The 23073-nt window shown below is 33.0% G+C and overlaps 1 protein-coding gene across 4 annotated transcripts in view; it reads right to left on the reverse strand.

The window, feature by feature from the left end:
* Positions 1-23073, reverse strand: part of CPNE8 (copine 8) — a 294890-nt gene that overhangs the window by 109182 nt on the left and 162635 nt on the right. For 3 of the 4 annotated variants that reach the window (XM_068561314.1, XM_068561318.1, XM_068561315.1), the window contains exons 9-10: positions 16763-16867; positions 15372-15413 (exon numbers count right to left, since the gene is read on the reverse strand). The exons of the other annotated variant lie outside the window; for it this stretch is intronic. In XM_068561314.1, the coding sequence (XP_068417415.1) occupies positions 15372-15413; positions 16763-16867 (147 nt within the window). The remainder of the gene's footprint in view (positions 1-15371; positions 15414-16762; positions 16868-23073) is intronic. 4 annotated transcript variants of the gene reach the window in all.

Below are 23073 nucleotides of genomic sequence, written 5' to 3' on the forward strand. Positions count from 1 at the left end.
CTACAGTAATCAAAGTAGTATGGTATTGTCACAAAAACAGACACATAGATCAATAGAACAGAATAGAGAGCCCAGAAGTAAACCCACACACTTATGATCAATTAATCTACAACAAAGGATGCAAGAATATACAATGGAGAAAAGACAGTATCTTCAATAAGTGATGCTGGTAAAACTGGAAAGTTACATGTAAAACAATGAGACTAGAACATTTCCTCACTCCATATACAAAATAAACCCCAAATGAAATAAAGACCTAAATGTAAGACCAGAAACCATAAATATTCTAGAAGAAAACATGGGCAGAATACTCTTTGACAAAAATCATAGCAATTTTTTTTTTGGATTTGTCTCCTAAAGCAAAGGAAATAAAAGCAAAAATAAACAAATAAGACCTAGTTAGACTTAAAAAAACTTCTTCACAGCAAAGAAAATCATTGACAAAATGAAAAGACAACCTACCAAATGGGAGAAAATATTTGTTAATAGTATGACTGATTAGGGCTTAATATCCAAAATATATAAACAGCTCATACAACTCAATATCAAAAACACCCCAAACAATCCAATTAAAAAATGGACAGAAGAACTGAATAGACCTCTTTTCCAAAGAAGACAGACAGATGGCCAACAGGCACATGAAAAATGCTCAACATTGCTATTCTTCAGAGAAATACAAATTAAAACCACAGTAAGATACCACCTCACACCTGTCAGAATTGGGTATCATCAAAAAAGAACACAAATAACAAATGTTGGCAAGGATGTGGAGAAAAAAGAACCCTTGTATACTGTTGGTGAGAATGTAAATTGGTGCAGCCATGGTGGAAAACAGTATGGAGTTTTCTCAAAAAACTAAAAATAGAACTACTATATGTTCCAGCAATTCCACTCCTGGGTATATACCCTAAGGAAAAACAAAATCACTAATTTGAAAAGATACATGTGCCCCAATGTTCACAGCAGCATTATTTACAATTGTGAAGATATAGAAGCAACATAAGTGTTCATCAACAGATGAATGGATAAAGAAAATGTGGTTCTGTCTATAATGGAATACTACCCAGCCATAAAAAGCAGTGAAAATTTGCCATTTGCAACAACATGGATGGAGTTGGAGTATATTATGCTAAGTGAAATAAGTCAGACAGAGAAAGACAAATACTGTATGATATCACATACATAAGGAATCCTAAAAAACAAAATAAGTAGGGAATTCAACAAAAAGGAAACAGACTCACAGACATAGAGAACAAATTAGTAGGGGGGGCAGTATAGGGGTAGGAAATTATGAGGTACAACAATCATGTATAAAATAAATAAGCTAAAAGGATATATTGTGCAATACATGTAGTATAGCCAATATTTTATAATAACTATAAATGGAGTATAACCTTTAAAACTTGTGAATCACTATGTTGTACAACTGTAACTTATATTGTACATCAACTATATCTCAAAAAAAAAGATGTAAGCTGATACCGCCCCCCAATAAAAAGATATAGAGTAGATTAAGAGATTAAATAACAAGACCTATACATATGCTGCCTGCAAGAGACTCACTTCAGATCTAAAGACACACATAGACTGAAAGTTGATGGGACAGAAAATGGTACTCCATGTGAATGGAAACAAAAAAATAGCTAGGGTGTCAATCAGACAAAAGAGACTTTAAAACAAAATTATAACAAGAGGCAAAGAAGAACACTACATAATTATAGGGATTGATCCAACAAGAAGATATAACAATTGTAAATACATATGCACCCAATCTAGGAGCACATAATAGATAAAGCACATATTAACAAAAATAATGGGAGAAATTGACAGTAACACAATAATAGTAGGAGACTATATACTCCATTTACATCAATGGGCAGATTATCCAGGGAGAAAATCAATGAGAAAACACCGGCCATAGGACACATTAGAGCAGATGGATTAATAGATACATATAGAACGTTCCATCCAAAAGCAGTAGAATGCATGCTCTTTTCAAGTATTTGTGGAACATTCTTTAGGATAGATCATATGGTACACCATAAAACAAGTCTCAAAAAATTGAAGACAACAGTAATCATATCAAGCATCTTTTCCAGCCACAAAACTGAGATTAGAAATCAACTGTGAAAGAGAGAAAGAAAAAAAGAAAGAAAGAAAGAAAGAAGGAGGGACAGAGGGAGGGAGGGAAGGAGAGGGGGAGGGAAGGATGGAGGGGGGAAGGAAGGGAGGGAGGGAGGGAGGGAGGGAGGCAGATGGAAAAAATGCAAACACCTGGCATCTAAAAAACGTGCTAGAAACACTGTGGACCATTACAGCAGTGGTCTCAACTGGAGGCATGTGTGTACAAATCTCACAAATAATGCTGAAGAAGGCCAGACACAAAACCACTATGTGATTTTGTTTATATAAAATTCAAAACTAGGCAACACTAAACTATGGTAATAGATGTCAGAAAAGTGATTACTTTGCAGGAGGGTGAATAGTGAATGGGAAAGGGAAGAGAATGGCTTCTGCAGTGCTGGTAAACCTGTTTCTTGATGCAGGAGCTTGTTATAGAGTATATTCAATTTGTGAAAATCAATTGCACTGTATATATAAGATCTGTACACTTTGACTTACAAAGTTTATTTTTAAAATGGACTCTTTAGTTCCATCTCCTACATTTAGAAAGCCCTTCCAAACTGAGAGATTATTTCATAGTCATCTATTTTCTTTTCTTTACGTTTTTTTCTTTCTACTTATGTGGAAATTATTTTGGTCAATGGTATGAATTTTAAGTTAGTTTGAATCTCATATATAAATTATTTCAAGTCATATGAAAGTATCTGTTATATTTCAATTTATCATTCTTCTTATTCTCATTCAAAAGTAGAAACTTGGCTGTTCTTGAATAAACAGCTACCACTTTAGTGGGTGCCAGCCTGAGTTAAAGTATAATGTTGGGTTTGGGAGATAGATTTTAATATTAAATATTGTCTACAGACCAAATTAAAAAGTAACATTTGCAGATAACTTGAGTTTTTTCCTATGACAAGAAGTTAATCCTAATTCAGCAATGGTGACACTAGAGATAAAAAATTTTGGAAAGGTGGACTTATAACCCACATCTTTTCTAACACACATTTATAAAACCTCAGCTCCATTCCTTTGCCCTCATTCCTGAGCTTACTAGAATGTTTTGTCCTATTCTCAACAGTTCTTCCCCGTAAATTCCCTTTCTTCTGTTTCTATAAATATATAAATTCTATGACTCTATAAATTCTCTTTCTTCCATTTCTATGATTCAGGCTTTCTTTAGTTCTGATTTCTTTTCTCTTTTCCTAAGCTACGTTGTATAAAATATTTTCTACTGCTCTGCTGCTCTCTTTACTATTCTTTCAGTATCAGTTTACTTTTAAAAAACATATTCCCACTACATTATTGTACAAATTATGATACTGTTGTAAAAAAACACCAATTTCAGCCTAGTGACAAATATTTATAATTTTTTACATAAATACCCATATTTGTTCCATCTTTTAACCTAGTGAAAACTGCAAATAATTACAGAATTAACTTTAGAAAATTCATTCTAATGACAATAATGGCATCCATTCATTGTTTATTGCTTACAGATGCAGGAGTTGGCAATTAAAAGTGGTGGATGAGAGCAAGGGAGGCATCAATATGATTATGTTCTTTCAAGTGTGCAAGCCTGGGATTATTATAATGCCTAGAGATGATATTCAAGGGGTGTAAATCAATAGAGTCAAAGTAAATATAAGAATACAAAAACATTTGTCTACTCACCTATTAATAATTAGCCATTGTTCAGAGTCTCTTGTGTCCCTTCCTAATAACCCCAGCTTCTGGGAAACTTCCCCTAGGCTCTCAAGGCCACCTCACAATCCAGCAATTAAAAGATTGACCTTGGAAAAGAAAAGAACTTCCAGGACCCTACTCCCATTGCTCTCATCTATTTTGACAGGTGACAAACCTTTGGAATCTTACCCCTGGTAATCTTACAATGGAATAAAACTCATGAGAGGAATGGCAGATTTAAGGGTAAAATTGATGATTAATTCAAACTTGAACATAAGCAAATATTAGGGCTCAGTCTCCTATTTGTAAAATAGAGTTAACTCTAAAGGTCCCTTCAGCTCTAAGGACTCTAATATTACTTTATTACAAAAATTAGAAATTAACTTATTTTCCAAACTTGATTGATGACACTGTAATGTAAGCAAATGAATAGTAAGGTGATCAAAAATAAAAATTTACACTATAAATGTATTTTTTAATTTGAATTTGATAATTCTACATTAAGTTGGTAAAACTCATCAGAATTTGAACATGGAATAAAGCATAAAGTTAATTAAGCTGTATGACAAGAAGATCATAGATATGTGAATATAAAATCTAAGATGTCTATAAATTTAAAAAAAGAGTAAGGGGCTTCCCTGGTGGCGCAGCAGTTGAGAATCTGCCTGCCAATGCAGGGAACACGGGTTCGAGCCCTGGTCCGGGAAGATCCCACATGCCACGGAGCAACTAGGCCCGTGAGCCACAATTACTGAGCCTGGGCGTCTGGAGCCTGTGCTCTACAACAAGAGAGACCGCGACGGTGAGAGGCCCACGCACCGTGATGAAGAGTGGCCCCCGCTTGCCGCAACTGGAGAAAGCCCTCGCACAGAAACGAAGACCCAACACAGCCATAAGTAAATAAATAAATAAATAAAATTAAAAAAAAAAAAGAGTAAGCAAATGACAGCTGAATTAATTACTAAATGCCCGAAGTTTCACTAGAGAAATAAAAGCTCTAATAGTATTCAAGATAATTTAACAATTTCAAGTAAAGGGTGGAAATGAGGAGATAAATAACAAACACTGATGGAGAACTGAGAGTCCATTACATAGACAACATGGTTATTTAAAATACTATCTTCTATAACAATGAAATAACACAGCAAGAATCTACTATTGGGTTGGCCAAAAAGTTAGTTCGGGTTTTTTCCATAACATCAAATGAACTTTTTGGCCAACCCAAAACATTAAAGGCATTATAATCTGTAGTGTGAGGAATAATAAGACAAAACACAGTACTTAACCTCAAGAAGTTTACAATTTAATATGAGAGATAAAGCAGAAAGAAATAATTTCAATATAAGACATACTATGTTAGATATGCTAATAAATATTCCTAAATGGCAAGTGCAACACACAAGAGAGAAGGATTAAATGAATTTAGACATATAAAGAAATCTTTCAGACAATTCACAGCACTTAAATTGAGCTGGAATAGAAAACCAACAGGCAAAAATAAACACAGAAGAAGTTTTCCATGTGTTGAGGCTATCTAAGCAAATATATGGTGATAGAAGAGAGCAGGGCAAACTCTGAAACTGCATAGTTGATAGTGGCTTAGAATAGCACTTCCCAAAATCTATCCTGCATATATCTTTTAGTTACGCACCAGTTTGAAATGTTTATATAATTTTCTTCAAAATCTTATTGAAAATAAGAAAAATCTTTTTTCCTTGAAATACAGATCTGAGAGAATCCAAAATCATTCAAAGTGAGTAAAAGAATATAAAAATATTAAGAAAAATTAAAATATTGTTGTATAAAGATTGGAGTTTTTCGTTAAGTCATATCACCTGGCAAGCTGTCTGGCACATAGTACATGTTCAATAACAATTTCTTCCAAAATTAATTAACAGAATTTCTATTGGATGATAAATAAATAAAAACATACAGAAGTAAAAAATTGATTGCCACTTCAGTTTTCAAATATATACTAATTAAATCATTCTTTCATGAGAGCAAGAGTAATAGATTGAAGGGGAAAAGAGGACAACACAAGCTAAATGTGAGAAAAAATCATTACTTAAACTTTTAGTAGGTGGAAGAAAAAATAGTATGTAAGTAAAATGTAGATTATGAAATTCTGTTTATTAACATTTTTTTTAAAGTTTCAAAGAAGTAATAGGTAATGGAATAAGGAAAGATGCTGACTCTTATCTATTGAATGCGTGTTTAGGACATTGAAGGTTAATTGCAAGTAAACAGAGGGCTATTGTTAGAGAAAGATTAATTAGAATAAGTGAGGAAATTAAAATAATCAGAAAAATATAAAGGTTTATATAAAAGCCTCCTTGTAAATAAGTTATAATGTCTCAGACAATGTTAAGTTCTTGAGCGAAGCACTGAACCAGGAATCAGTTATTTCACACCATGATGACACATAATCATGTAAATAAAACATCAAATACATTTATCAAATATTATTTTCAAATGTGACATACTAGAAAATGATAGCATTTGTACAGCATTTCACAGATACATTTATTTACTTATAATGAGTATCACTATTTTAAATGACTACATTTGAAAAATTCAGAGTGATGAAATGAAATTTCATCAAAATTTCAAAATGAAATTTTTACTCTATGTTCAGAGGACACCACAAGCCAGAATTTTATGACTGGCAGTTCACTAGCTCAGCCATTTCATCAAATCATCATTTTCTGGGAGGCACAAATTTACTCAGTGGCCCTTTTACAATCAGTCCCACATTAGAACCACTTGGTTTTAATGCAGAGCTGTTCCATTAATGCTCCTTTAATTTTAAATTAAGCTACTAAGTCAGCTGAAGCAACCTGAAGAATTTGAAGCTTTTCAAGGTTACTACCACTGATTGTTTTGTAACCCAGACAAGTCAGTTTCTTAGCACTTCAGCTTTTCAATTGTTAAAATGAGGTTTAAATATTCTTCCTTCACATCACTTGATGAAATGGTAGGAATTATGGGAATGATTTTAGAAAAGTGGTGTAACTTGTTGAAATTAAGTACATAAGTACATTTAAACCAATTATTCATACCAAGGTGAAGTGATGTCTCTGCACTCTCAAATCACTCTTAATGTGTTAAAATTTTTAAAAAGTACATATGACTATATTTCTTTTATTTTAAAGTAGCTCAGGATACCCATTTTAATGTCAGCTGGTTGCTTGCTCAACAACATTACCACATTTTTGTATACCTCACTGATGCACAAGATGTTTGCTACAGAATTATTCAAGTTGATGAATTGAGTCAGACATACCATCAGATTTCTAACCTAAGATCACACCAATTCCTGAAGTTCCTAATCTGTAAATACCATTATCAGCTCAATTATCTGATGTACCCTAGCAAGTAAAACACAATATAAGCATGTAACACTGTCAACCATTTTTCACTTGAATTTTTGACTGAAATACTCTCTAGATTGAAACATCAGATTACTCTATTGGTTTCCTATGGTTAAATTTATAGACTAAATAATATAGATGACTGACCAGCTTTTCTCCACTTTATAAGGGGACAACTCTAAACTTGTATTGAATGCAGACAAAACTGATCTAAAAATAAAACAATTGATATAAAGTTACTTATATGCATATTATATGGTCTTTGTTAAAAACATAATAAACAGAAACCTCAATTAAATACAGCCAGGAGATCATCAGAGGAAGCTCTCTCACCCTGCAACAATAGCAGAGTCCAAAGGAGAAGAAAGACTCATCTTCCTTCCTGGCAAGGACTCAGAAAATGAAAAGCCACAGAGTCTTTCTTTCTCTCTCTCTTTCTTTCTCTCTTTCTTTCTTTCTTTCTTTCTTTCTTTTTCTTTCTTTCTTTTCTTTCTTTCTTTCTTTCTTTCTTTCTTTCTTTCTTTCTTTCTTTCTTTCTTTTTTCCTTTCTTTCTTTCTTCTTTCTTCCTTCCTTCCTTCCTTCCTTCCTTCCTTCCTTCCTTCCTTCCTTCCTTTCTTTCTTTCTTTCTTTCTTTCCTTTCTTTCCTTCTTTCTTTCCTTCCTTCCCTTCCTTCCTTCCTTCCTTCCTTCCTCCTTTCTTTCTTTCTTTCTTTCTTTCTTTCTTTTTCTTTCTTTCTTTCTTTCTTTCTTTCTTTCTTTCTTTCTTTTTCTTTCTTTCCATCTTTATTGCAGTATAATTGCTTTGCAATAGTGTGTTAGTTTCTGCTTTATAACAAAGTGAATCAGCTATACATATACATATATATATAACCCCATTTCTCTTCCCTCTTGCATCTCCCTCCCATCCTCCCTATACCACCCCTCTAGGTGGTCACAAAGCACCAAGCTGACCTCCCTGTGTTATGTGGCTGCTTCCCACCAGCTATCGGTTTTACATTTGGTAGTGTATATATGTACAGGCCAGTCTCTTACTTTGTCCCAGCTTACCTTTCCCCCTCCCTGTGTCGTCAAGTCCATTCTCTAGTAAGTCTTCATCTTTATTCCCATCCTGCCCCTAGGTTCTGTAAATTGATACAGCCACTATGGAGAACAGTATGGAGGTTCCTTAAAAAACTAAAAATAGAACTACCATATGACCCAGCAATCCCACTACTGGGCATATACCCTGAGGAAACCATAATTCAAAAAGAATCATGTACCACGATGTTCATTGCAGCTCTATTTACAATAGCCAGGACATGGAAGCAACCTAAGTGTCCATCAACAGATGAATGTATAAAGAAGATGTGGCACATATATACAATGGAATATTACTCAGCCATAAAAAAGAAGTGAAATTGAGTTATTTGTAGTGAAGTGGATGGACCTAGAGTCTGTCATACAGAGTGAAGTAAATCAGAAAGAGAAAAACAAATACAGATTCTTTCTTTACTGTAGCTCTCCCAACTTCTTTTTCTTCTTTATAAAAGCAGCCCCTTCCCTTGCCCTGCAGGGACTTGCATGTGTCTTCCCCTGGTTACAGACTCTGAACTGAGATTCTCCACTGATCCCAAATAAAGGCATCTTTGCTGGAGAAATATCTGGCAGTTTATTTGTTTCAGGTCAACAATTTCATTAAACTTTACACAGTGCTGTCCAATATGATAACTGCCAACCAGATGTTGCTACAGGGTACTTGAATTGTAGCCAGTCTCAATTGAGATGTGCCGTAAGCATGAAATACATACCAGACTTCAAAGACATAATATAAAAAATTTAAAATTTTCTCCTTAATAATTTTATATTGATTCCATAATAAAATAACATTTTGCATGCATAAGATTAAATTTTAAAAAATATTATTACATCAATTTCACTGGCTTAGTTTTACTTGTTAATGTTGCCACTAGAAAATTTGAAATACACATATGACTCACATTATATTTCTACTGAACAAAGCTAGTCTAGCTGTCAAAAGAAAAAAAAAGGATGGAAGCCACCAAGCAGATACTCTTTTCTAAAAAGAAGAATCAAAAGCATTAAGATATACACTTAGATATACAATTTAAATAATGATACACATATAGAATTTATGACAAATATTAAAGATGGCAGGAAGACAAAGAACAGAAAACAGTCTCTGTTGATAATTACATTGTATCATAAAACACGAGTATCATGTCATGTTCACTCTGATTTAAGAAAAGAACATCTACATTGAAAAATTATGCCAAATATATAAAAATGAATACAAAAATGTAATAGCAATATGTTAATATGCCACATGTAACCATAAGGTAGAATATCAACTTGTATCAAAGTCTACACAGTGACTATTTTATTGTATTATAAAACTTATATCTGCATTATTTTATAACTTTTAAGCATCATTTTTATCGGAGACTAAATTGCCTTTCAAATTTCATATATTATTTAGTTGAAAGGATTATCAAATTCATTTAATGATGATTTTAATTTTGCTTTTTATAAGTCATTCACAAAATGATAATTTTGCTTACATTAAAAAAAAAAAAACCTGCTTTAGTGTACACAAATTATACAGAATTCCACATTAAAATATTTTATATTCAAATATAGAGATATATTTCACATTAAAGAAAGCATTTTTATCCCAACATTAAAAAGTTATTAGGCCACTTATATAATTAAAAATGCCTTCCTCTCATTATTCTACTAATTGTAAAATTCATTTTGAAGAAATATTTAAAGTTTCTCTAACAATCTTTTCCCTCCCAACTTCACCCTTTTATTGTCAGAGAGTCTTGAACTCCTCAGGCTTCCTTTGAATGTGCTGTTCATGATGGCATATCTACCACCTGCCAATCTTTCTCCCAAATAATTGATAATCCAATGACAACACAAACTTATAAAATCATGTATCCAAATATTTTCTTTGCTGCTAAATTCATGTCTCCAAGAATCATTTTTCATTGAAAAAAGTTCCTAAAGCTAATGAATCAAATGCTTCACTTCTTTGAACTACATTTCATAAATGATGTCTTTCTCTAACTCTACTTTTCAATCTATCCCTACTGTCTTTCACTTGCCTTTGCTCTCACTCTAATTCACATAATATGAGACAGCTCTTTTATACATTTCACTAGCCTGTTTGATGTCTCTTAGGATTCTTTCAAAATATACACTCATTCATCTCTACCAAATTACCAAAATTGTTGTTACATAAGACTTTTACCTAAGAATGATTCATCCATTTTTTACATCATATTGAAAGCAAGGTACAGGAATACCTTGGAGGTATTGTTAGTTTGGTGCCAGACCACCACAGGAAAGTAAATATCACAATAAAGTGAGTCACATGAATTTTGGGGGTTTGCAGTGCATATAAAAGTTATGTTCATTCTCCAAATAGATCACATGCTGGCCACAAAACAAGTATCTATAAATTTAAGAAGATTGCAATCATATCAAGCACCTTCTATGACCACAACAGTATGAAACTAGAAATAAACACAGAAAACACTGCAAAATCACAAAATGTTAAGGCTAAACAATATGCTAAAAAACAATCAATGGGTCACTGAGAAAACCAAAGAGGACATTAGAAAAGACCTGAAGACAAATAAAAATGGAAACACAGTGATCCAAAAGTTATGGGATGCAGCAAAAGCAGTTCTAAGAGGGAAGTTTATAGTGATACAAGCCTACCTCAGGAAACAAGAAACTCTCAAATAAAGAATCAAACCTTACACATAAAGGAACTAAAAAAAGAAGAACAAATAAAACCCAAAGATAGTAGAAGGAGAAAAATAATAAGTATCAGAGCAGAAATATATGAAAGAGAGTAAAAACAGAAAAGACTAATGAATCAGAAGCTAGTTCTCTGAAATAATAAACATATTGATAAACATTTAGCCATGCTCATCAATAAAAAAAGAGGGCCCAAATAAATAAAATCAGAAATGAAAGGGACAAGTTACAACTGATACCACAGAAATACAAAAGATCATAAGAGAATACTAAAACAATTACACACCAATACAATGAACAACCTAACATAAAATAGACAACTAAGAAGAAATAGATAAATTCCTAGAAATGTACACTCTCCCAAGACTAAATCAAGAGGACATTTTAAATAAAGACCAATTCCAGTAATGACATTGAATTGGTAATCAAAAAACTCCCAACAAACAAAAGTTCAGGACCAGATGGATTCACAGGTCAATTCTACCATCATTTAAATCACTTAAGCATTTAACCATAATTTAATCATTTAACATTTAACACAATCATTTAACACCTATCCTTCTCAAACCTATTCCAAAAAGTTGAAGAGGAAGGTATGTCAGAATCACTATGATATCAAAACCAGACAAGATGCCACAAAAAAGAAAATTACAGGCAAATATCACTGATGAGCAGACATGCAAAAATCCTCAACAAAATATTAGCAGACGGAATTCAAAATACATTGAAAGGATCATAGACCATGATCACGTAGTATTTATGCCAAGGATGCAAAAATGGTTCAATATCTGCAAATCAATAAATGTAGTACACCACATTAACAAACCAAAGGATAAAAAGTATGTGATCGTCTCAATAGATGCAGAAAAATCTACTGACAAATTCAATATCCATTTATGATAAAAACTCTCAACAAAGTGGATATATAGGAAACATACCTCAACATAATAAAGGCTATACATGACAAGCCCACAGCCAACATCATACTCAATGCAGAAAGGCTCAAAGCATTTCCTCTAAGATCAGGAACAAGAAGAAGATGCCCACTCCTGCCACTTTCATTCAACAAAGTATTAAAGGTCCCAACCACAGAAATCAGATGAGAAAAAAAATTAAAAGGAATCCAAACTGGAAAGGAAGAAGTAAAGTGTCACTCTTTGCAGATGACATGATACTATATATATATATATATATATATATATATATATATATGAAATTCTAAAAATGCTATCAGAAAACTATTAGAACTAACAAATACATTCAGTAAGTGTCAGGATACAAAATTAACATACAGAAATCTGTTGCATTCCTATACACTAACAACAAACTATCAGAAGGAGAAATTAAGAAAACAATCCAAGTTACAACTGCATCAAAAAAATAAAATGCCTAGGAATAAATTTAACCAAGGAGGTAAAAGATTTATACTCAGAATACTCTAATACATTGTTGAAAGAAATTGAAGATGAAACAAACAAAAAAAATGGAATGACATACTACGCTCATGTATTGGAAGGATTTACATTGTTAAAGTGACCACACTACCAAAGGCAATCTACAGATTCAAAATCATCCCTATCAAAATGCCAATGGCATTTTTCACAGAACTAGGATCAATAACTCCCTAATTTGTATGGAAATCTCTGATAGACAAAGCAATCTTGAGAGAGAAGAAGAAAGCTTCAGGTATCACTCTGCCTGATTTCAAAGTGTACTACAAAGCTACTGTAATAAAAATATTATGGTACTAGAACAAAAACAGAACCATGTATCAGTGGAACAGAATAGAGAACCCAGAAATAAACCCACATTTACACGGTCAATTAATCTACAACAAAGGAGGGAAGAATATAAAATGGAGAAAAGAGAGATTGTTCATTAAATAATGTTGGGAAAACTGGACAGCTATATTCACAAGAATCAACCTGGGCTACTTATTCACACCATATACAAAAATAAACTCAAAATGGATTAAGACTTAAGTGTAAGAACTGAAACTATAAAATGCCTAAAAGAAAAAGTAGGTAGTATACTCTCTTACATTCATCTTAGCAATAATTTTTTGGATCTGTCTCCACAGGCATAGGAAACAAAAGAAAAAGTGAACAAACGGGACTATATCAAACCAAAAAGCTTTTGTACATCAGAAGAAACTATCAAGAAATAAAAACACAGCTTACTGAATGAAAGAAGATATTAGCAAACAATATATCTGAAAAGGGGTTAATATCAAAAATATGGAAGGAACTCATACAACTCAACAACAATAAAAACAAACAAACAGAATAAGAAATGGGAGAGGACCTAAATAGACACTTTTCCAAAGAAGACATACAGATGGCACATACACCAGGCACATGAAAAGATGCTCAATATCACTAATCATCAGGCAAATTTCAAATCAAAACCTCAATGAGCTATCACTTTACACATGTTCAGAATGACTATCATCAAAAAGACAACAAATAACAAGTGTTGGTGAGAATATGGAGCAAAGGGAATCCTCATGTATTGTTGGTGGGATTGTAAATTGGTGAAGCTACTATGGAACACAGTAAGACAAATTCTCAGAAAATTAAAGAACCACCACATGATCCAGCAATTTCACTTCTGGGTATTTTCCCAAAGAAAACAAAATTACTAATTTGAAAAGATATATGCGCACCAATGTTCACTGCAGTATTATTTACAATAGCCAATATATGGAAGCAACCCAAGTTTCATTTGATAGATGAGGAAGATGATACACACACACACACACACAATGGAATATTACTTAGAAATTTAAAAAAATTGAAATCTTACCATTTGCGACATGGATGAATCTAGAAGGTATTATAATAAGTGAAGTAAGTCAGACAGAAAAAGACAAATACCTCATGATCTCACTTATATGCATAATGTAAAACAAACAAACAAACAAACAAAACTAACAAACAAAATGAAAACAGACTCGTAGATACAGAGAACAATTGGGTGGGTGCCAGAATGTAGGCAGGTAGTGGGTATGTGAAATAGGTGTAGGTGGTTAAGAGGTACAAACCTGCAATTATGTAATAACTAAGTCATGGCGTACTACACAACATAAGCAATATGTTCAATAACATTGTAATAACTTTCTATGATGATAGATGGTTATAAGACTTATCCTGGTGATAATTTCATAATCTATGCAAATGTTAAAATACTTTGTAGTACACCTGAAACTAACAATATTGTATGCCAACTCTATTTCATTTTAAAATGTTATGTTCACACTGTACTGTTGTCTATGAAGTTTGCAATAGCATTATGTCTAAAAGAAGCAATGTTCATACCTTAATTAGAAAATACTTAATCACTAAAAATGCTAATCATCATCTGAGCCTTTGGCGAGTCACAACCTTTCTGCTGGTGGAGGGCCTTGCCTTGATGAATTTTTCTACCCATGTAAGCAGAAGAAATAAGGGGAGGTGCTTCCTCAGGACAGGCCACTTTTTCAATCAAATTTGTTCCTGTATTAACAGTAGTGCTTGGGTATCTAGACATTCTCATCTTTAGGGGCTTGGCTGCTGGCTTATATAAAACACAGAGAGAATGACCTTGCTTAGATTTTGAGCTTTAACCTAATGCTTCTGCTCCGTTTACCAGTGAGCTCTAGGCTGGAATGGAGAACACTAGCCAAGTAAAATTAAGTGCCTTTGATTTCCCACTTATTCTCCTTTGGTATCTGTATATTCAGTCCCTTCAGGAACCACCTAAAGAAACAGTTATCTAGAGCAAGGTTAGATTTGAGCATGTCTGGGTCCCTTGGCTTAATATCATTTAAAAACACCTCAATATCAATCCTACTTAAAACAGTAGAAACAGTGGAAAAATACTTATAAAAGAAAGAGAAAAAGTAGTGTGTTCCATTCTTTTACTCATTAACATGCTGTGGTATGCAGAGGGAGACCATGATTTTGGAGTTCTGCTTAACTATTTTTATTGGCAATAACCAGACATAATTTCAGAGTTTTGTTTTGCTGTTTGTGAGGTGTGTGTCTTTTTTTTTCTTTTTGGAGGGGGAGCTTAGGTGTGTTCCCATGGATGATAGGTGTAGAAAGGTTATAGGAATCTTCAGAGAGATTATGAGATACAGAAATTTGAGAATCACTACTCTAGATATAAAACTAGAAATCTGTAAATGTGCATAATGAGAACTCATCAAGTCCAAGTCGAAAATCTTTACTATATTAATAGAAAGAAGGACGACCTCTATTTTATTTCACAAGTTTAATACAATCATTCTTAAAATCTCATGTGAACACCTCAGTAATGCTTAGAAAAACAAGACAAAAAATATTCAATCTAAAATTAAAATTTGAAAATGTGGTCATTTCAGTATATTTGCTTCTTAAAGCATTATAAGTTTTAAGAGCAAAAACAAAAGAAAAGACAATGCCTTACCTTCCATCTCGATCCCAGTCATACACCTCTACTTTGACTGTTCTGTCCATGGGGAAAACATACACACAGAGTGAAGTTACTTAGTAAGATCAAATTAACATATGATTGAATGTTAAAAAATAAGTTATAGATTTTCTTAGATAAAATAGTGTATGCTTTCAAGTTTTACAAAATAGTTTAAAGTTGATTTTGCTAATTTTAATACTATTCTTCAATTTATATCTTAAAATAGGTTTCTAAAATCATACAGATTTTTAATTCTTTAAACAGAGTAGGAAAGTATATGGGAAAAGCATTTATAGTTTGACATAGCTTCTCGATGGAGAGATATAGAGCTACTCCTCCACTCTTCAAAACCATTATCTTAGAGAAGTATTTCTCAAACTCAGCATGGATCAGAATCACATGGAGGGCTTGTCAAAACGTGAATTGTTGGACCTCATGCCCAGTGTTCCCAGTTCAGTAGCCTTGGGTTCGGCCCAAGAATTTAATTTATACAAGTTTCATCAGGTGCTGCTGATGCTCTAACTAGGAACCATATTATAAGAATCACTTTCTTAGAATGAGTCCAATTAAATAAAGTTATGATACTACTAAATGAATAAAGTGACAGTCAAGCAGCATAATAAATTTTAAAGTAAATTTAATGACATATACCAATATACCAATCAATAGTTCTTTCTATGATATTTGTTAATATAATAAATCTTCATTTTTCTAATATACGAGTAATAAGATAAACAAAATATCTTTTGGGGTGAATAGGGGTTTTTGTATTATAATCTTACAATCAACTTTCATAAGAAAAAGAAAAGTTCTTTGATACTAAGAAATCTTCAGGTATATTGTGGGAAGATCTTCAGGGCCACTTCACCCACTTATTTGTAAAACACCAGAATCTCCCTGTTCTACATCTCTAGAACTTTTATAATTCAGCAACCATGGGAGCAATGATGTCAAATAGGATTCTCAGGAGGAAATCAGGGTTTATAACATATGTAGTCATAATCTTATGTATCTTGTATATTTACTTATTCCTCTCTAGAAAGATAATAAATACCAAATGAAAATCTTGAGGCAAGGAAAATTCTGGGATGACTTTTGAATATGTTAAACAAATATTCAATATATTTTTAGCACTTTGCACATTTTTTTCTTGAAAAATTAGTTAAACCAAATTTTAATTTCTCATATTATCCCTCCTCCCCAAATCATTGTGGATTAAAAGAAAAGTTATTTAAAAAATTCTGAATAAATCAACTATGCTTTTGTAAATACACACTTACATTGGTAAAGAAGCCAACTTAATTTTTAAAATTCAACTTAGATTATTGGATACAAAATCTATAGTGAATATTCAAAACTCTCAGAAAAGTTGTCATTTATTTTACCTGTCATAATCGCCATTACATAAAGCTCTGACTGAGATCTTGAATGCTTGCCATATAGGATTTAGAGTGTTTTTGACAACTTCTGTTTTATGACAAATCGTAAAACTGTAAAAAAAAGTTTTCAGTTATTTTCATGATTCAGTTATAATATATTGTTTTAGTAGTCATTCTTCTGTTTCTTTTTGTGCAGAATACATGTTACCAGTCCCTCTATTGCTGCTATATCAGTCAATAAAAAGAGATTTGCAGTTTTAAAACTTTAAAGATTAGCTCAACATAACATAAAGCAATGAGATTTTGCAATGAGTTTACTAAAAATGATCTGCAAATTCAATAAATCCTAAAGCTGCTTTGTAAATACTCACTATAAAAATTGTGGTGACATATTGATACAGTGAAAAGTATCCATGGGTCACTAAGAATATGAAGGTCATCAGTAACCCTGAGAAGGGCAGTTTTGTTGGAGTACTGGAGACAAAAATCTGGTTGGAATGGGTTTAAGAAAGAGAAGAGAAACTGAGGCAGAGTGTATAAACAACACTTTTGAGCAGTTTAGCTGTAAAGAGAAAAAGAGAAATTGGGGATAGCTTAAAGGGGAAAGATTAATCAAGAGAAAGGTTTGTTTTTAGTTACTTTTTAATTTTTTTCAAGATGAAAGAAATAACAGCAAGGTTTCATGCTTAAGGAAAAAGTACATTAGAGAGCAAACAATTTGTGATTCATGAAAGAAAGGGGATAAAAGATAGAGCAATGTCCTGAAGTAGATGGAAATGGATGGGATAGAGGGAATCAATGGAGGGGTTGGCCTTGGGAGCACAGATAGTCATTTTGCAGAGCATTCAGGAAGGTCGAGCACAGGGGTAGATGCTGTGATGGGATCTTGCAGAAGTTCTCCTCTTGCTTCCGTTTTCTTATTAAATAGAAAGCAAGATAACCAGCAGAGAAGGAAGAAGGCAAAAGTGCTAAACTGTCTGGGAGGGAGGGAACACTGATGGATTAAGGAAAGGGAGTAAGATTCCTGGGGAGGGCTAAGGGTCTATTTAAGATTAATGTAATAAATTTATATTCAGACCACTCAGTATGTGGTTCTTTCTTTCTTTAAACTGTTGACTCTATGTACCTAAAGAATCCCTAAAGGGAAGAAAGATAGCAATTCAAGAATATATAATAAGGGGTAGAATCCATGGAGCCTTAAACTAGGTTTTCTGATTCAAATTCCAGTATTGTTTCCACCGAATCATTCAATCTCCAGACATCAATCAGGTCCTGGAAAAGTTCTTGCCTAAATGCAAATTTATGCAGCAGTTACTGAGCTATAAAATGTTTTAAATAAGCTTGGTTAGAACAATACCTAAACTCAACCTTCACTAAAACCTTAGTCATGAAGTGTTCTAAATTCAAGGGATCCCTCTAATAGGCATGAACATGAGAATATTACATAACTACCATAGTGAACATACTGTAACTAAGCCCCACAAGGAAATAATCTCATTTTGAAAGGGCCTTGAGTCCATTTTCCTCTTCTCAGGCAAGAAAGGGTCTCTCTGCATTAAGAGATCAAATAGAAACATAATATAAATGGATCATGTATTCAATTTAATATTTATGGCATTAGTGCCATACTCTTCCTGGTAGTATCCTCACCTATCTAAAGAAAATCATGTTACTAAATTGACAGAGCTCAAGAGAATATGTGTATATAATGTGGCCAAAGGCTCTCTAAGTTGAATCACCCAAAGCAATGTAGGAGTCACTGGGGGCAAAAGACATTAAAGAAAGAGAGAGGATAGAGAAGACTCTAAAAGGTTAATCAACAGCCAACATCGTCCTCAATGGTGAAAAATCAAAACCATTTCCACTAAGATCAGGAACAAGACAAGGTTGCCCACTCACACCACTATTATTCAACACAGTTTTGGAAGTTTTAGCCACAGCAGTCAGAGAAGAAAAAGAAATGAAAGGAATCCAAATCGGAAAAGAAGTAAAGCTGTCACTGTCTGCAGATGACATGATACTATACATAGAGAATCCTAAAGATGCTACCAGAAAACTACTAGAGCCAATCAATAAATTTGGTGAGGTAGCAGGATACAAAATTAATGCACAGAAATCTCTTGCATTTCTATACACTAATGATGAAAAATCTGAAAGTGAAATTAAGAAAACACTCACGTTTACCATTGCAACAAAAAGAATAAAATATCTAGGAATAAACCTACCTAAAGAGACAAAGACCTGTATGCAGAAAATTATAAGACACTGATGAAAGAAATTAAAGATGATACAAATAGATGGAGAGATATGCCATGTTCTTGGATTGGAAGAATCAACATTGTGAAAATGGCTCTACTACCCAAAGCAAACTACAGATTCAATGCAATCCCTATCAAACTACCACTGGCATTTTTCACAGAACTAGAACAAAAAATTTCACAATTTGTATGGAAACACAAAAGACCCCGAATAGCCAAAGCAATCTTGAGAACGAAAAATGGAGCTGGAGGAATCAGGCTCCCTGACTTCAGATTATACTACAAAGCTACAGTAATCAAGACAGTATGGTACTGGCACAGAAACAGAAATATAGATCAATGGAACAGGATAGAAAGCCCAGAGATAAACCCACGCACATATGGTCACCTTATCTTTGATAAAGGAGGCAAGAATATACAGTGGAGAAAAGACAGCCTCTTCAATAAGTGGTGCTGGGAAAACTGGACAGATACATGTAAAAGTATGAAATTAGAAGACTCCCTAACACCATACACAAAAATAAACTCAAAATGGATTAAAGATCTAAATGTAAGGCCAGACACTATCAAACTCTTAGAGGAAAACATAGGCAGAACACTCTATGACATAAATCACAGCAAGATCCTTTTTGACCCAGCTCCCAGAGAAATGGAAATACAAACAAAAATAAACAAATGGGACCTAATGAAACTTAAAGTCTATTGCACAGCAAAGGAAACCATAAACAAGACAAAAAGACAACCCTAGAATGGGAGAAAATATTTGCAAATGAAGCAACTGACAAAGGATTAATCTCCAAAATTTACAAGCAGCTCATGCAGCTCAATATCAGAAAAACAAACAACCCAATCCAAAAATGGGCAGAAGACCTAAATAGACATTTCTCCAAAGAAGATATACAGATTGCCAACAAACACATGAAAGAATGCTCAACATCATTAATCATTAGAGAAATGCAAATCAAAACTACAATGTGATATCATCTCACAGCAGTCAGAATGGCCATCATCAAAAAATCTAGAAACAATAAATGCTGGAGAGGGTGTGGAGAAAAGGGAACCCTCTTGCACTGTTGGTGAGAATGTAAATTGATATAGCCACTATGGAGAAGAGTATGGAGGTTCCTTAAAAAACTAAAAATAGAACTACCATACGACCCAGCAATCCCACTACTGGGTATATGCCCTGAGAAAACCATAATTCAAACAGAGCCATGTACCAAAATGTTCATTGCAGTTCTATTTACAATAGCCAGGACATGGAAGCAACCTAAGTGTCCATCAACATATGAATGGATAAAGAAGATCTGGCACATATATACAATGGAATATTACTCAGCCATAAAAAGAAACGAAATTGAGTTATTTGTAGTGAGTTGGATGGACCTAGAGTCTGTCATACAGAGTGAAGTAAGTCAGAAAGAGAAAAACAAATACCGTATGCTAACACATATATATGGAATCTAAGAAAAAAAAAAAAAAAAAAGGCCATGAAGAACCTAGTGGCAAGACGGGAATAAAGACACAGACCTACTAGAGAATGGACTTGAGGATATGGGCAGGGGGAAGGGTAAGCTGTGACAAAGTGAGAGAATGGCATGGACATATATACACTACCAAATGTAAAATAGATAGCTAGTGGGAAGCAGCCGCATAGCACAGGGAGATCAGCTCGGTGCTTTGTGACCACCTAGAGTGGTGGGATAGGGAGGGTGGGAGGGAGGGAGACGCAAGAGGGAAGAGATATGGGAACATATGTATATGTATAACTGATTCACTTTGTTATAAAGCAGAAACTAACACACCATTGTAAAGCAATTATACTCCAATAAAGATGTTAAAAAAATAAATAAATAAAAGGTTAATCAAAATATCTAAAGCAGAGGGAAGAAAATTAAAGGAGATAAGGGAGAAGTAGGCAGGAGAAAAACAGAGGGAATCATGAGAAAAAGCAAAAGTACACAAAAATAGTTAAGAAAAATTCATAGGGACAAAAGTATGTATATTGTTTTCATAAACAGGCATCTGCCTATCTTCATAACACTACACATTCTTAAAGACTTACAAAGGGACTTTCTCTTCTTCTCTTATATCATATTCTAATATATACCAATCTTTGGTATGGTGATAGATACAGATACCTAGCTATACAGGTATCTAGATAGGTAGGTAGAAGATAGATAGATGAAAGATGGGTGATAGATAGATAATAGATTAAATGGATAGATAGAGAGCTAGATAGAGATAGAGCAACCAATGAACCATCTTCAAACGAACATGCTCAACAATCTACTGACTTCTAGGCCTTTTTGCTTACAGTTAAATCAAAATTTCTGTCATATTCCTAGTATTATCAGCCATAGTAATTAAATACTTTGAAACTTCTTCTCTTAATAAAGTGACTCACTTTCTTAGTGAGCTACTTTAAGGGAGGTAGTCATCTGTCTTCTATTAATCATTCTCATTTGTAAAGCATTAGATGTTATATAGACAGCAAAATCTCTCCAGTAATTCCAGCAGTAGTGTAATTAGTGAAAATTCTAACAGGAGTCTGAGGTAGCTCTTTCTACTATTCAGGATATTGCTATATAAATATAAATGTGTATGTATATATGTATTACCCATAGCATTATTAAGAAAAATATTTTTATTAAATAACCTGTGTTAAAATACTTTAAATGAAGCCAATTACCAAAAAACAGTTATATCAAAGGAAAATTATTAGCTAATTATGAATACAGGTCAAATTACTAAATCATGTGAAAGCAAGAAAATAAGAATTTATAATCATATATTATTATGGATTTTCATTAATGCTTACAGTTGAAATTAAGTTTTACTCTTTCTTATAATATGAGCCTCAAACACTAGGCAACAAGCAATTTGTGAAGTAGCTCCATGTTCAAATACATGTTAAAAATGAAGATAAAGTCTTTGCAGTTACAAAGACACACATAAAAAGTGAGGAGTAAAAGCATTTTTATTCATTCAAAACTCATCAGAACAAAACATATGTATATTAATACATTAATACATATGCCCTAATATATATATTTGGATCTAGCTGGCGAACTATTTTCTGTGTGTAAATGCAAGTGGAAAGTTTTCTGAATTGAGATTCACAAAATTTTAGCAATAGTTATTTTTAAATGATTTGAGATTTTTGGATTAGTTGCACTCTATATTTTATTTAATCAAGTTAATACCATTTTTATAAGCATAATAAATTTTGTAATATATCTCTTACCAGTAGCATTAAATGTATGATAGACTGAAATTCTATAATTGTACAACAAATATTTCTAAGAAAACTAATAAGAATAAAATAGAAAATTCAGGAAATAAGTCATTCAAACAGGAGGAAACATAAGAACTTTTTAATTCAAGAAAATTTGAACAATTCTTTAGTTTTTTTCCTAACTGTGAAATGACTGGAAAATATGCTTATTTTCTCCACTGTCCAATATTTTTCACATGGGTAAATTAGTGTTCAGATGCAAATGCTACTCTAACATTTTTACCACCAAAATAGAAAAGAAGCATGCAAAATCCAACGATATGATACCATAACAAAAATAACCAACAGTTGCCCAGTAGCTGCATCAGCAAAAATCGTACACTATGTAAAGCTTCATTTTATATTGCTCAGTATAATCAGTTTAAATAGCAAACTTTCTATTTTTATGTACCATTTTATACTTATTACATAACATTAACATGTTGTATAATTTCATTTATAAGTGTAGCAGGTTACATTTTTTTTTACATTCTATTCCCCTCATTTTAATCTCCAAATGACATTTTCTCTTTAGCTAATATTTTATTATGCACAGTTGAGGAAAACAGAGGAGGAAACATTATACCATAAGATAATAATAATAATAATAACAGCTAACATAATTCTTATGTTAGGGAAGCTCCTAAATGATTTTTGTGTAGTAACTCATTTAATACTCTCAACAGCCCTGGGAGATAACTATGATCATAGCCCATTTTACAGATGAGGAAACTGAGTGTCATATGAGTTTAAAAACTTGCCTATGGTCCCATAGCTATTAA

The sequence above is a fragment of the Eschrichtius robustus genome, chromosome 13 (genome assembly GCF_028021215.1).
Source record: "Eschrichtius robustus isolate mEscRob2 chromosome 13, mEscRob2.pri, whole genome shotgun sequence".
Lineage (NCBI taxonomy): Eukaryota > Metazoa > Chordata > Mammalia > Artiodactyla > Eschrichtiidae > Eschrichtius > Eschrichtius robustus.